This window comes from Phasianus colchicus, chromosome 2, assembly GCF_987193195.1.
Source record: "Phasianus colchicus chromosome 2, bPhaCol1.hap1.1, whole genome shotgun sequence".
Classification (NCBI taxonomy): domain Eukaryota; kingdom Metazoa; phylum Chordata; class Aves; order Galliformes; family Phasianidae; genus Phasianus; species Phasianus colchicus.
The window spans coordinates 86,396,487-86,410,796 of NC_143437.1; the positions used below are offsets into that span (position 1 = coordinate 86,396,487).

The window sequence follows — 14,310 nt, forward strand, 5'->3', positions numbered from 1 at the left end:
CCCACAGAAAATACATATGCTCATGCTTCTAACCCTTCCTTCCCTTTACTATTCCAAAGCCATCCTATGACTCCAAAGAACAAGCTGGGCACCTTTCATCACTAACAAGTACTCTAAGAGCTGGGGCGATTAGCAACTGAAACCAGACAGTCCTCAATCTACCCAAAAAGTGAAGGCTTTACCAGCCACAGAGGTCCAACTGAGATGACTTTTGTATATACACGTTCATTATGCATCAGTCTTCCACCTAGCAGACAAGCAGACACAGAGAAAGCCATGGCTTTACTCATTTGTTATCTGCAGACACTGTCCTGCCACACAACTAATTTACGCTGTAAGTTCTGCTCAGTGAAGCACTGCAAATTATGCACACAAGCAAAAAACATTTCCAGAGAGTAGATATCAAGTAAGTTTCATTCATATATTTGCATGCAAAACTAGCATCACAGAGAACAACAAAGATATTAACACCAAGACACATTGAAAAGATACACTGAAGGCATTTATCCAGAGGGCAAGAACCACCAGCTTTTCATGAAACAATCACTTAGTGACAGCTGAAAATTAAAACTACAAATCTGAGTCTCTTCAGAAGTACTCAGGAATAGAATCATAGAGTTATTTGAGTTGGAAGGGATCCTTAAGGGCCATCTAGTCCAACTCTCCTGCAACAAATAGGGACACCTCCAGCTAGATCAGGTTGCTCAGAGCCCCCCATCCAGCCTGACCATGAATGTCTCCAGGGACAGGGCTTCCACCACTTCTCTCAACAGGACAATCTGTTCCAGTGCTTCACCAACCTTATTGTAAAAAGCTTCTCCCTTATGTCCCATCTAAATCTCCCTTCTAGTTGGAAGACATTTCCCTTTATCTTATCACAACGGACCCTGTTCACAGAAACAAAAACAGAAGTCCCAATCAAACCTCCTTGTATAACTACATATTGAGTATTGAAATTCAAGTAAGATCTCCAAGTTTTCCAAGCAGCTGATCAAGGTGCAGCACAAGGCCCACAAGCCAATTGGAGCCAATGCCACAAGCCTGCACTCAGAAAAATTCTGAGGAACACACACTTCAGGCTACCATGCAGGACCACAGCTTTATTCAGCTAATGCTACAGTATAAACCTTGCTCAGTAAAGCAGAAAAAGCCTGCTGACTTCTTTACAGCATCAGTTTGATAATGTTAAAGATGGTCTTTACAAAAAGTTGGAATGCAGTCATTTAGACTTTTATTCCAGGTGTATGGATGACCTCAGATCTTAGCAATCATTTTCTACAGTTCTGATGGTTAAGAAGGTGACATCTGAACAAGTAACATTACATATGGCAGCTCTGTTTTTAAGATACTGTTCTTTCAGACTACAGAAATATCTTCAGATTAAATTCTGTTACAGAAAAGGGTTCTTCAAGCCAGTATCAACAAGAATAGTGACTCAGTACAGAATTAACACAAAGGGAAAAAATTCTATTCTTGAGAACAAGCTCTCTCACTGGCAGTAGACTGCTGATGCTTTAAGAAACTATCATTAAGAAATGCAGCATTCATTAAAATAATTAAAATGTGATTAAAAAAAAAATAAATCACTGCCTAGAAATACTCAACCACTACAGATGAAGGGTGAAAATAAGATTTTTGAAAAAGCAATGATTTCTAATAAGAAAAAAAAAAGAAAGCATGACTAGAGTTTGTTGTATATCCAAAGGTACAACCAACCCCAAGCCTTTTGGAAACCTGGCTCTGAACCAAGAGCTTCAGCTGCTGCATTTACTGCAGAGATTTGAGAAGCAATCCCTGAGAAAATGCTTTAACGTCTTTTAAATTCTGCACAATGGGCAGTTTAATAAATATTGAATCTGGCATAGACTAAGTCAATCACACAGCAAGAACATCACTTGCAAAAAATAACACAGGCCTGTTACCACTACAGCTATGTTTTTCAGTCATAAAAAACTATTTATCAAGCAGAACCATTTACAGCTGACATACATCTATATGGTGTACAGAGATGATTTTACCCTCTCAGAACTCTAGTAAAGCATCCTAAGCAAGAGTCACTGCTTAGAACAATTTTCAGCTACCTCCAGGAAGCAATGGGCTCTTTGCTCTGCAGCAATCCAGTGCAATAAGTGCTAGGAGCTGAGAAAGGACCCTTCCACATCACTGTCCCATCAGATCTTCTTAATAACCAATTTGGATATGCCTGTTTGATGGCTATATTTCAGATTATATGTGTCCTTCAGCCTGGAAGCAGCTAGGCCAGCTGAGTATTGTACTGCGGACATTTCTGCTGTGGATAGCAAGGTTGGTTTGCTTTTCCCTCCAAAGACTTATTTACATAAGCTGGAAAACAATTTGGAGATCAAAAGCAAAACTCTGCATCTAGAACAGGTATAAACATACTGTCATGAGGCTGCCCAGGTGAAACAGGGAAACAACTCCAGAAAGTTGACTGCTTGTGCTTAGAATGAATTTTGCTTAGACATTTTTTCATCTATATGCACTCATCATTTCAGCTGGGGGAGGATGGCAAAGAGAGGAGTTAAATTAATACAGTCTACAACAGTTCTGGAGCTCTTTAAAATGCTTATTGTGTTGGGACTGTATTCTAATTGGTGCTTGGAAAGAAAATAAAACAGCATTTCTTAATTCCGTCACAAAATCTTAAGGTTAAGGGAGAGGGCTTTATATACCTCATGAAAATCAGTTTAAGCCAAAGTAAGGAAGTAATGGAATATCCACCCCCCAAAAAAATGAGTGATCTATTTTAAAAGGACATTTAAATGCATTTTTCCAGTATATATTTGAAATGTTTACAGTACAAAATTTTAATTTTCTTTAATTGAATGTTAAAAAGGTGAAAAATATTTTTTCAAGGATCACTTCTAAACAAAATGAATAGAAGTAGAGAGAGGAGTAATGATTCCACAGTTATACTGCACACCCTAATATATATTTACATTCAGCAAAACATATCTGCGTTACTGACATATTCTACTATATTACACATTATTCAACTTGTATTACAAATCCTACTACTGATTTGAAGCACATACTCATGCAACTTCCTTGTCCTATGTGTATGTTGACTCAGATGTTTGCATATTCGTTATCCCTGATGTGCCAGCATTGTGATAAATTCTAAGCAGCAAGGTCATGATCTAAATCCAAATGAAAAGTTCTTTCAACTGTCAAAAATTACACTTCTGTTAATGCCAGATCTTGAAAAGCACAGTATTATAATTACCAATTGGGGCATCATAATAAAGAGAAAAATGTACTCAGCTGTAGGCAAAACTACTACATTCAGCCTCTAGAGGTAAGAGAAGAACAGTCTAAGAACCACTTCAGTCATAGCAACAAGGATTCTCTTCCATTCAAAACCCTGTAGCAACAGCAAATATAGCCTATAGGACATGAAGAACTTTATAGGCAGCATATTTTTATTTATTTTCTAAAGGCAGAGATCAGAGTAGAATGTATGCTATTCAGCAGCTTTTCTCATATTTTTCCCCTAAAAGCACTGACACTGCAAAGACTCACACTGCAGCCACGCCATGCTTTGCTGGCTTCTGCCTACTGTCCAACACATCAGAGCTGAACCAAGGATGCTCTGCAGCTTTCAGGATTTGCTTCTTCTTAAACATTAAAATAAATCCCAGCATCACAGGCTTTAAAGTCCAAAAAGGCCATCTGGAGCGTCTACTTTGATGAATACAGCAACACAGATCATTACACTTCATCCAGCAGCTCATGCACCAATTTGACCAGTTCAGGTGGAGCAAAGGCACTCCTCCTGAACTGACCTAGCCTGATTCTTACCAGTTCATTAAGTGCTAGAGTTACACATTGCAAAGATTTTCTTCTGCTTGTAGAACACCTTCCACTATACAGCTCTGATCTTTAGTAGAGCATAATGTTCCTCTAAAAGATAATTAAATAGCAAGGTTGTCATATTTATCTCTCCTATATTAATGCCTATTTCATGATCCCATTTTCCCTTTCTTAATTGAAGTTCACAACTACATGACAAAGCAACTTCAACTTGCCTGAGTCTTTTTGTTTCAGCTAGAACCAGAATCTCATGACATTTTCACTGTGCCTATCATTTTTGCTTTAAGGGATATAAAGAGTTCATACATGTTCCTGCTGGCTGCAGCCGGACCGCCAAGTCCTGCTCTCCCTCAACAGATGACAGATCAATAGCTGGAGATAGGGAGGTTGTGTCAGCATACATCTACATTTTATCTACCCTAAAACCACTTCTGAAGTCTTCCAATATTTCCTCTCTCTTAACAAGTCAGTGCTTACCCATCTATGTGCTTATTTCCCAGCTACAATTCACTCTTGAAGTTATTCCAAGCATTTCTATTCCTGTATTCCACTTGATTTACCTTCATACATACAAGTTCACGTTCCTTGGGGGACTGAATTGCACCCACTGATCACAACCTCTGTCCAATTCAAATGCCCTAAATCCTCCAGCATTTAAGGGATTTAAACAAATCTTAGCAAACAAGCATGCAAAAGAACAAGCTATGTTCCTTTTGAAAAATTCTCCACATTTAATTATGGTACATTTAAGACCATATGTTGTAAAGAGGAGCACTTTCCACATGAACATCATGGCTGTACAGAGCAGTCTTCCAGTGACAGTTGCATACATCCTCTCAAAAATGCAACCACATGTTCTCTTAACATCATCTTTACTGACACAAAATACACAAGTGTCTCATTGAGAACAGTTTCACACTGTCAAAGTTCGAGCTTCTTGAAGACGCAAAATATAACAGAAGTTTAGAGAGCCACTTGGTAGGAGAGCTAAGAGAGCGCATGTTTGCAAACAGATCTGCAGCCTTTTACTTTAGAAATACATGTTCTTGTCAAGCTGTAAAAGAGTAGAGTTTGTTTCCTTTGTACTTCTTTCTTGACTACTGCATGATCATATCAGACTCGGTTGGTTTTCAAAGAATCCTTGTCTTCTAACTAGATGTAATTTTGAAACAGCGTTACAACAATGCAGGAAAAAAGCTTTTCTAAATGACTGATTTACATATTCTTACTGATTTTGCCTTTCCAATCTCAAACAGCTCTACAATCAAGGAACAAGTGATTCTTATTTAAATTACACAGCAGTAAGTTTTCAAAAGCTCTGGAAGACAAATAACTCCTCAGTGTCCAGCTGCTGAGCGGGAAGATTCCCATTTTGGGTTTTTACCAATAACCAAATTTAAAATATTCTGCTTTCAAACTCAAGATGGTAAAAAATTTGAAAATAAATTGCCTTCAATTGTCTTTGAATAGCACAAAAAAGAAAAACACTAATTATATTTTGTAAGCTACTTCTAACTGTATGCACTAATTTGTATGTATTGCTATATTGCTATTCCTTTTTTTTTTTTTAAACAATTCACCTGGCAGTTAACAAAAGGGAAGAAAATACAGTTAAAAGGCATTTAAACTGAGACATAAACCAGCAGTGGTGAAAACTAGAAGGACACAGGCTTTGTCAAATAATGTTATGTTAACTGCATTCCAGATTAAGATTTATCCACTTAACAGAGGATAAGTGAGGTTATATTCTTCCCTATAACAAAGACCTATTTTAAATTCTATGTTTGAATTCCTAAAAATAATTGTATTCTACTAATGTAACAATCAATGAAGATATATAAACAGGGAGCCCCCATTCCCAACATAACAGATTTCAGGGTAAAGGTAAAGAAAGTGCTAAGAATTTTAATTGCAATGTGATTAAAGTGACAATGTCATCATTTAGGAGAGTTAGGGCAGAATAAATTCAAAATTAGAGCACTGTCACCACTTACAAACGCACTTCAAAACCTTCAGGTGAAAATCTTCCCATCATCTATGGATTCCATAGAATCCTTCACCATCAATGGAGTCCAACAGTCCTACGCATAAGTCTGGTGCTTCACCAGCATCACTGTCTGTAACTCCTTGCTGCTTCAATCTTCAGTATCTGGAGTGCAGCTTTTTTCAGGATGGATTTCTACAACTCCTTTGAATATACAGTATTCAAGGAGTAAGATTCTGGTAGTTTACACAGAGCAGTCATTAATTAAAATAGGAATAATTTAAGGAACAATGAACCTTACTAGCCAATCCTCTTCTAACAACAAAAGATACATTTTCTTCTAACACCCAGCGTTGCACTAGGTATGTGCAAGTTACACACGTTTAAGCGAACACATAACATACAAGAAGCAAAGACTGAAGGTTTGTCCAAAATCTTCATAGTAATAAAAGAAAAATTCCAACTACACCATTAATAGTTTGAATCAGTCAGCTGTTGCAAAGAATAAAACCTCTAGCATAATACAACTACACAGGTTACATGCACACCCTAGCTAGGTTCTACCTCAAGTACCATTAACAGGCTCTTGAAATTCAATGCTGAGGTACACAAATTAGGAAGCCGATTTCCTTCAGCTCCTCATGTAGAAAACATGTTCACTCCTTCAGAAGGCAGTTAAGATCATAAGGAAGAAGTCCCACTTAATTACCATATAAAGACAGGTAAAAATAAAACACTGCAATTTTTTATCTTGCAATTTATTTATTAATAATATACAAAAATGACCACAAAATAGGATAAAATAATTATACATCTTAAACAAAAATCAAAAAAGGCAAGTCAGGCAAAAGTCACCTAAGAAACGGGAAGGAATTTCCATTTCCCATCCTTCAAGATGCCCTATGCAATAGCATCCTACAGCAACAACAATAAGCGCTGCATGTGATTACAGCTTCAGTATCCTTCTTTCTTTTCCATCAGCCAACTCTAATTGCTAAATGCTTGTGACTTCTAGGTAGTGAAGTGCATGTTCCTTAGTAAAAGGATGAATTTAGTTAGAGTAGAAAGAGAAAAAAGCTACCATAGTTGCTTAGTCTTCAGTGAAGTATGCCTCCAGTCCCTCCAGCTCTGCATCAGTAGTCATATTTGAAGTGGTGGGAGTAGAATTTGAATTCATGCTTTCCTGACTATTATTTTTTTGTTGAGAGTTTCCCAAATGACTCGGTTCCTTCTTCACTTCTCTACCACCACTTAATATCCTTTGACTTTCTGCAAAATACTGATTAGGATGATTCAAAGAAAATCCAATGTCATCAACCTACAAAAATGAAAGGAAAAGTTACTATTTTTATTTTTAAAAATCATTTCAATTCATATTCAAGAATAATTATTAATTTAATAATTTCAAATTCTGTTGAATGCAGTGGTTTGCCAATATTAGCCCAATAAATATAACCTTGACTTTTTCTTGAATCACACAATTTCTTCCCTCACATTAGGAATAAAATTATTGCTTTGGCATAATCATCAAGCAATATTTTTAATTGTCTTTCCTGTATTAAAAACAAACAAAAAAGCAATATAGGTAAAATAGCATACATTCGAAGATTTAGGACAACTGAATCAATACCTAAAAGCAGCATCATTTTACACAAGAAATGAACCATGCTAAGTCTAAAGTACAAATGGAAATAGAGAAAATAAGTAAAGGTTTTTACAACAGCACAAAAAGAACCCAGAACTTAAAGTATCAATGTGAAGCACTGAACAGAAACCAGGAGCTTCATCTCTTTTCCTTTTTTTCCCCCCAATAGTAATAAATACACTGTTTACAGAACAACAAGCTAAGCAAGCCCAGTAGGTTAAGCTCCAGTGCTAAACATCAGCATCCACTATCTGCAAAATCAATAGCACAAAACAGCTAGATGCCTTTTCAGTGAAAAAGAACAGAATATTAGCATAGAGAGCACTGTATTTGTATTGCTCTTTTCTACTTAGCCAACATTCTTTCAGATCCATAATTATTTGAGTAATGCAAATTCAATTAATGCTCATGAAGTACTTCAACACAGCTTTCAGTTTTAGTAGTGAGCTCCTCTAACATATCCACCACAATCTCTGATGTAACCTTTGTATCAACACTTCCACCTCGCATTCAGGGGAGGTGTACTTTTTAATCTGCCTGTCAGTTCATGTGAATATTAAGAACACTGAGAAAATACTGCTTTCATAGATAGGAGTGGTTCTTGTAGTCTGCCATACAGTAGTGGATGAGGCCTGAAGGTCTCAGACCACGGATATCTCCCAGAAGCAGCCCAGGCCAGAGCTACAGCCAAAGAGAACAGCCCACAGTGGGAAAGGAGAGCTTCAGAGCTGTGTTGGGGGAGTGCTGGGAGAGCTGTAGCCTGGGGGAAGCCCACATGGGATCAGTTGGGGAAGGGCAGCATCCCATGGGAGGGAGCCTGCATGGAACAAGGGCAAAGAGTGATTGTGGAGAAGCAAGACAAAGTGTTACGGACTGACAGCAGTCCGCACTCCCCTTCACTGCTTGGGGAAGGAGGTAGGGGAGGGAGAATGAGTGGAAGATGCTTCTCAGTGTTCTAGTCTATTATCAATAAGCAATGAATTACATTAGTCTCCCTACAGTGAGTCCATTTTTCCCATGACAGTAATTGGTGAGTGATCTCCCTGCCCTTATCTCTGCCCATGAGCTGCTTTCCATCATACATTTTCCCCCATCCGTCTGAGTGGTGTGGCAGTGCTGAGTAACCTACCAGTGAACACCACAGTATTTTTACAAAAAAGGCTCAAGAATATTGTCAAGATTCCCAAATGTGGGATACGATAAGCCAGCAAACACTAAGAGACACAGACTGGTAATTTTCTGCTTCCACAATCTTCCTCTTTACTCAGAAAAGTGGAGTCAATTCCAACTTAACAAGCAACTCTGCACACACCCACACCTCCCTCATGAGGATATACACAGTGGCTGATTTAATATGCAAAGCCATGAGCCTAAATTTCAGCCACTTGTGAAAAATCATCAAGCAGAGAATCAATGTGTGTCCAAAATGAGATCCTGATTAAATGTATTGCTGCAACCTACCTTAGCTCCATCAGAAAACAGCTACACATACAACAAAATCTAATTCAGGCATGAAAAAAGATATTAGTGACTGTAGCAAGTGACCTTGATTGAAAAAAATCTTAAAAATAAGTGGCTGGCCCACCATGCTAATTAGGAATTCAAAATAAAAGACACATTAGCAAAAAATAAATCCAAAACCATGAGTAAATTTAATTTCAGTCTTATCTGAGTGAATTTCATCCAGCCAGCTTTCATCCATGTTCTAATTTCCATTGTGTGGGAAGTACCAAATTACTTCTTCACATCAAAAGGCTTAAAAATAAGTAATACAGTAAAAAGCTGATCTTTATTTATTTAAAGCTCTTAATTGGTTCTTTTTTTTTTCCTTAAAATCTCATTTTTCTTCAGACCAATACGATCCATTTTGTAATTCTACTTTTGTTTTAAACCACTCTCTCCCCAGTAAGTTAGAACATGCTCACCATATAAGTGAAATCTCCAGCCACGTTTCCAAAGGTGACCAATGAATTTTGGCTAAAAGCTATTTAAACACTGTTAGTTTAAACTGTAGGATGAGTCCACGTACTCTCTTTTTCAAACTTGAATGTTACTAAAATAAAGCTGTAGTGGATTAAGTTTAGGCAACATCATTTTTATTAAAAGAATTCTACCCATTCAGTCACCTCTTTTGAGAGTTGGAAGAAATAAATGGGAAGTTTTGTACATAATTATCTCCAGCATTTCTGATAGTGATAAATCAATAATCCCTGTGTAATTTTCAGTAACTTTCAGTGAATATTTCCCTGAACAAAAATATTCTGCTCTGACTGGAAATACACAACAAGTGTTCAACACAAAAATAGAGGTGAAGCATTAAAAAACAATCACAGAAATTTTTCTATCTTAGACCACTCACGTAAGTCTTACAATGTTTTTAGGTAATATTCAAAAAAAGAAACATCAGAAATAGCACCAAGTTGAAAACCATCCTCAGCTTACAGAAAAGTTATCAGAAGCTTACTGCCAGAAACAGATAAACTAGATTTCTCTAACAGTTTTATCCATTCACACCTGTAAATCCATCTAGAATCCACTATGCCCAAAGAAAAATGTATTTTCTGGGCAGTCAGAAATTTAAGCTTGTAGCATGTATTGATTCAAGTGAAGAAATCTGTCACTTCAGACAGAACTCCTTATTCCACCTAGCAGCTGATACTATCAGAAGACTATTCTTGGATTCAACACATGGTGCACACACTGACCTTCAGACCAACTCTAATTTTATAGTTCCTGCTATAACAAATGTTCTAAAAGAAACTGAAACAACAATTTTACAGCAATTTCTTTGCTTGCAGTTTCTTTGCATTTTAATCAAGAACTTTTAAAATTATAGCTGGTATTACAGAAAAACCATGTGGAACAATTATGTGCTAGAGTAAATGACATCAACCAAATCAAGTTGAATATTCTTGAGATTTAAGCACAGACTAAGAAAAAATTTTTATATGTATATATTTTTTAAAATAACTCCAGGTGATTCCTTGGCATCAGAAAGCTTGCTAAGTGTGTTAGATTTCATTTACTTCTTAAAAATACACAATGATTGTAAAACATTAATGGTCTGGAATAAAATTTTGAGAGATTAATATTAACATAAATAATCACCTGCTTATTTACAGCAATTGCTAGTACAGCAATACTCATGCAAATGTCATTATTAGTTCCTTTGGAATACAACTTAACACAGTCAATGGCCAGTTAGGTTTTCTTTTCTTAACAGCTAGGGGCTTAAAACAGCAAATGGTGATTTATTTACAAGCAAATTTCAAAGCACGAATTCTTTTTACAGACAATCTGTCACAGGAATATTAATTTGACTTATTAGCAGCTTACAGCTGATATCAATCTATTTTACTTGACTGCATGTTATGTAGCTCAGATTGCTGAACTGTTTGTCTGATAACATTTTTCTCTATTTTGAATTGAGATCCAACTTTATCAACTAAATTAGAATAAAACCTCAATGCTATTGTAACCTTGAAAGACATTCCTCACTACTGTATTTGCTTGGAGTTCAGGTTATACTCCCTACATTTGTAAGGTGTCTCATTTCTCTTCACTTAAGTTGCCTTGTATCCTCGCATCAGTACAAATCTAACCAATCTAAGAGGGATAATAAACATGAAATAGCTCATTGAGAATTCAAGTGCAAATACTAGAACTTCAAGCAGTTATGATGCTTTTCAGATGTGCCTTATAACTCAAATTAGACCATAAATACAGATGTTAGTAGCGTTTGAATACTTACTCTGGTTTCATATACAATAAAAAATTCTTGATTCTTATTAAAATATTATAATTTTGAAAATATCTAGCCATCCAATCATACTTTTATGATATTTATTCTATCATGCTTCTGCACAGGCTGTTCAGTCATACCTATCAAGTCAAGATACCTTATTTTCATCACACATGTAGAAGAGCTTTTCTTGATCAAACTACAGTACTATTATTTAGAAAAGAACTTTCTCAAAAAGCAGTACACCCTAACCTTACAGAACATGAAAAGCTATTCATGCATTCTATGTAGTGCTTAGTGTGTACCTTTCACACAGTTAGTCAAAGGCTTAAATTGCACAGAGGTGCATTTCTTAACACATTAGTTCCTTCTTGAAGAGAATACACTGGACCACACAAACGATAGCTGCTTTTGTTCTGTGTTGTGAGATGGTGACACAAAGGTCAAGGTGAAGTATAGCAATTAAATTAGTAAAGCCCAGTTTACAATGAATCTGAAGAGAAGCATCTTTTAGGTATGCCTTGAACCTGAAACACTGAGGTGCAAGGACTCTACTCTCAACAGTTGTAAATATTCTCATTCTAATCCAGTTGGATTTATTAAGACAGACTTAGCGTCAAGCATTACACAACAGAAACTGTAACAATCATGAGAAGCTGTAACAATCTGAGAAAATGCAACAGAAACTTGATAAATGATAATGGGAAGAAATGCAAAAACAGTTAAGTAGACATAGCTTGTGACTGACTCTGAACTTAGAAAAGTATCATCACAGGCAATACTGAATATGGCTTCAGAGCATACTTTTGCTGTACATGCAAGCCTTATGATTGCTGGGAATTTGAGGAGACAAACAGTTCCACAAATCAAACGTGAAAACCAATGAGAACAAAAAAGTCAATGGCAAAAGTCATCTAATCCTCATCAAGATCTTTAACAAGATCATTTCGTGTTCTGATGTTCGGAAAGGGATGTTTCAATTTTTTCAGTTGTGGAGACAAGAAAATTAAAGGAAGGGCTGTGCTCCTACTTCTTTCTTGACAGTGAGGAATCTTGAACCAATGAGAAAATTATTTTTGCTGAATCAAGAAATCACACAGGAGATGTGCCAGTGCCTTCTGCTATCTTATGCCTCCTTTGTGGAGGATCTTAATTTAATAGTGTATAGAAGCTTACAATTAAGCAAGGGAAAGGTCTGCTTATCTTGATTTAAAAATTAATCACACATGACAAATGACATGAGAAAAATATCAAGTGAAAATTAACATCAACTCTCTTAAGTGCTGGAAGATTAGAGTTTCGGTTACATTTGTTACATCTATTCTGCTTAAGGTGTATCTTATAATACTAAACTTGCATGACGGGTTAAAAACAACAACTTGTTTAAAAACAGGATATTGAAAAAGTTAAATGGTTTGAAATATATTTAACATTTGAGTGTGTATATCTAAATGAAAACATTTAAACAAATTAATAGTATTGACTATTTTAGGAAGAAAGCATAGATTTTTACTCTATCTTGCAATGTTCATTGATGATGTACACATCGTATATAAATGAAGGGAATTACAAAAGAAATCATTAAAATGAAAACTAAAAATGCAAGATAGCTAGCGCTGGACAGAAAAATTGCAAATAGCCTAAGGATTTCATACACAATTTCCAAGGTCTTCTTCAAAACAAAGTCAATGGTTACAGTTTAACAAAAATTACTACTAGCTACTTACATCATGTGTCAATTCAAAGTACTTCTGACAGGCCAGCTGGTAATGCATGCCCTTCACCAATTCCAGGATCTACACAGAGGAAGAAAAAATGTAAAGGATCCAGAAGTAGCACACACATGCAACACAGAACTTTGCATTTTGTTGATATTTACTACAACAAGGCAAATATCACCTTTCCCAACAGATGCGTGTAATACTTCAAGTAACTTTGCAGCACGTTTCATCTTTGACTTGTGTATTCTACTAATAACTGAAAGAATTTAGACATGCTATAGTTCTTTTAAAATAACCATGTCATATTAAAAACCAAGATAAAACCACAGGAAGATGCACGTGGTGCCTAAAACTTAGTTTCAGTACCTTCATTTCAAGAATAAGTTGAATTTATATTTTGTTAGTAAAATTGTGACAACTATTGCTAAATTATATTGTGACATCTCTTCCATAATAGCAGATGTAAATCTAGTAATTCAAGTGTTCAAAACACAAAACAATCAAGTACACTATTTGTATCTTTATTTTCCATATTACCAGTTCATACAGATGCAGAATAAAATAGTACAGTGCTCCCATCATCAAGAAAATTTAATGCAAACCCTTCAGACAAGTATCTCTGAGAGGGAAATGCTTCTAACCTTCAATCATATTTGTCCTTTTAAAATGAAGCTATTTCTGGCCAAGCTCAGCAGAATACGTGAGTGAATAGCCTGCTTTGAACACCTATTAGGAAAATCATGCCATCTTTTGTAAACACAATTTGCGTCCCAATTCTACTGCCTGTAATCTCTTCTGTGCTGTACAAAGTCCCATTCTTATCAGCAGAACACAATGTCAGCTGACTTTTTTTTTTTCCTTTTTTTTGTGTGTTAAAGTTTCATCACCTCCTCCCTCCTTCATATTATCAAAATATATGCTCTCCCTGCTTATCAAAATGAGAAGACTGCTGGAATTAAGAGATAACCTCAGTGGATGGAAAAGTAGTTTTCAAGAAATGTTAATTTCAAGTCCCTTTTCCAGGTTTGACCTTTGTGTCAAACATAGCAACGTACTCCAGCTTAAATCCCTTCTGTCCTCATTACTGGATGCCACCTCATATTTATTGACAGATGTATAAATAAATTACATTTGCTGAATGGATAAAAAAATGGCAACACACTGCCAAGAAAGTACTTAACCACATACTTTCTCTGTTATACTCTAACTGATTATGCTTCTATGCTTCTTGCCAATTCCTGTTAAATCTTCTGTAAGAGTTCAAGATCAAGCCAACTGGGCAACAAAGTCTGAAATTCAGCTCTCTGACATACATGCATATGTATGCACAGAAACATGCACACTTCGATTTTTTTCTCTCTCTCCTTTGAAAATGACTGAAAAA

At 36.1% G+C, this 14,310-nt stretch overlaps 1 protein-coding gene across 4 annotated transcripts in view; it reads right to left on the bottom strand.

Moving 5' to 3' along the window:
* Positions 1 to 6,540: 6,540 nt before the first annotated feature.
* The window catches only part of PRIM2 (DNA primase subunit 2), a 97,492-nt gene continuing 89,722 nt past the window's right edge, over positions 6,541 to 14,310 (bottom strand). For all 4 annotated transcript variants that reach the window (XM_090136220.1, XM_090136221.1, XM_090136219.1 and 1 more), the window contains 2 exons: positions 12,933 to 13,001; positions 6,541 to 7,136 (listed from right to left, as the gene is read on the bottom strand). In XM_090136220.1, coding sequence (XP_089992346.1) covers positions 6,909 to 7,136; positions 12,933 to 13,001 — 297 coding nt within the window. In that variant the 3' untranslated portion in view covers positions 6,541 to 6,908. The remainder of the gene's footprint in view (positions 7,137 to 12,932; positions 13,002 to 14,310) is intronic.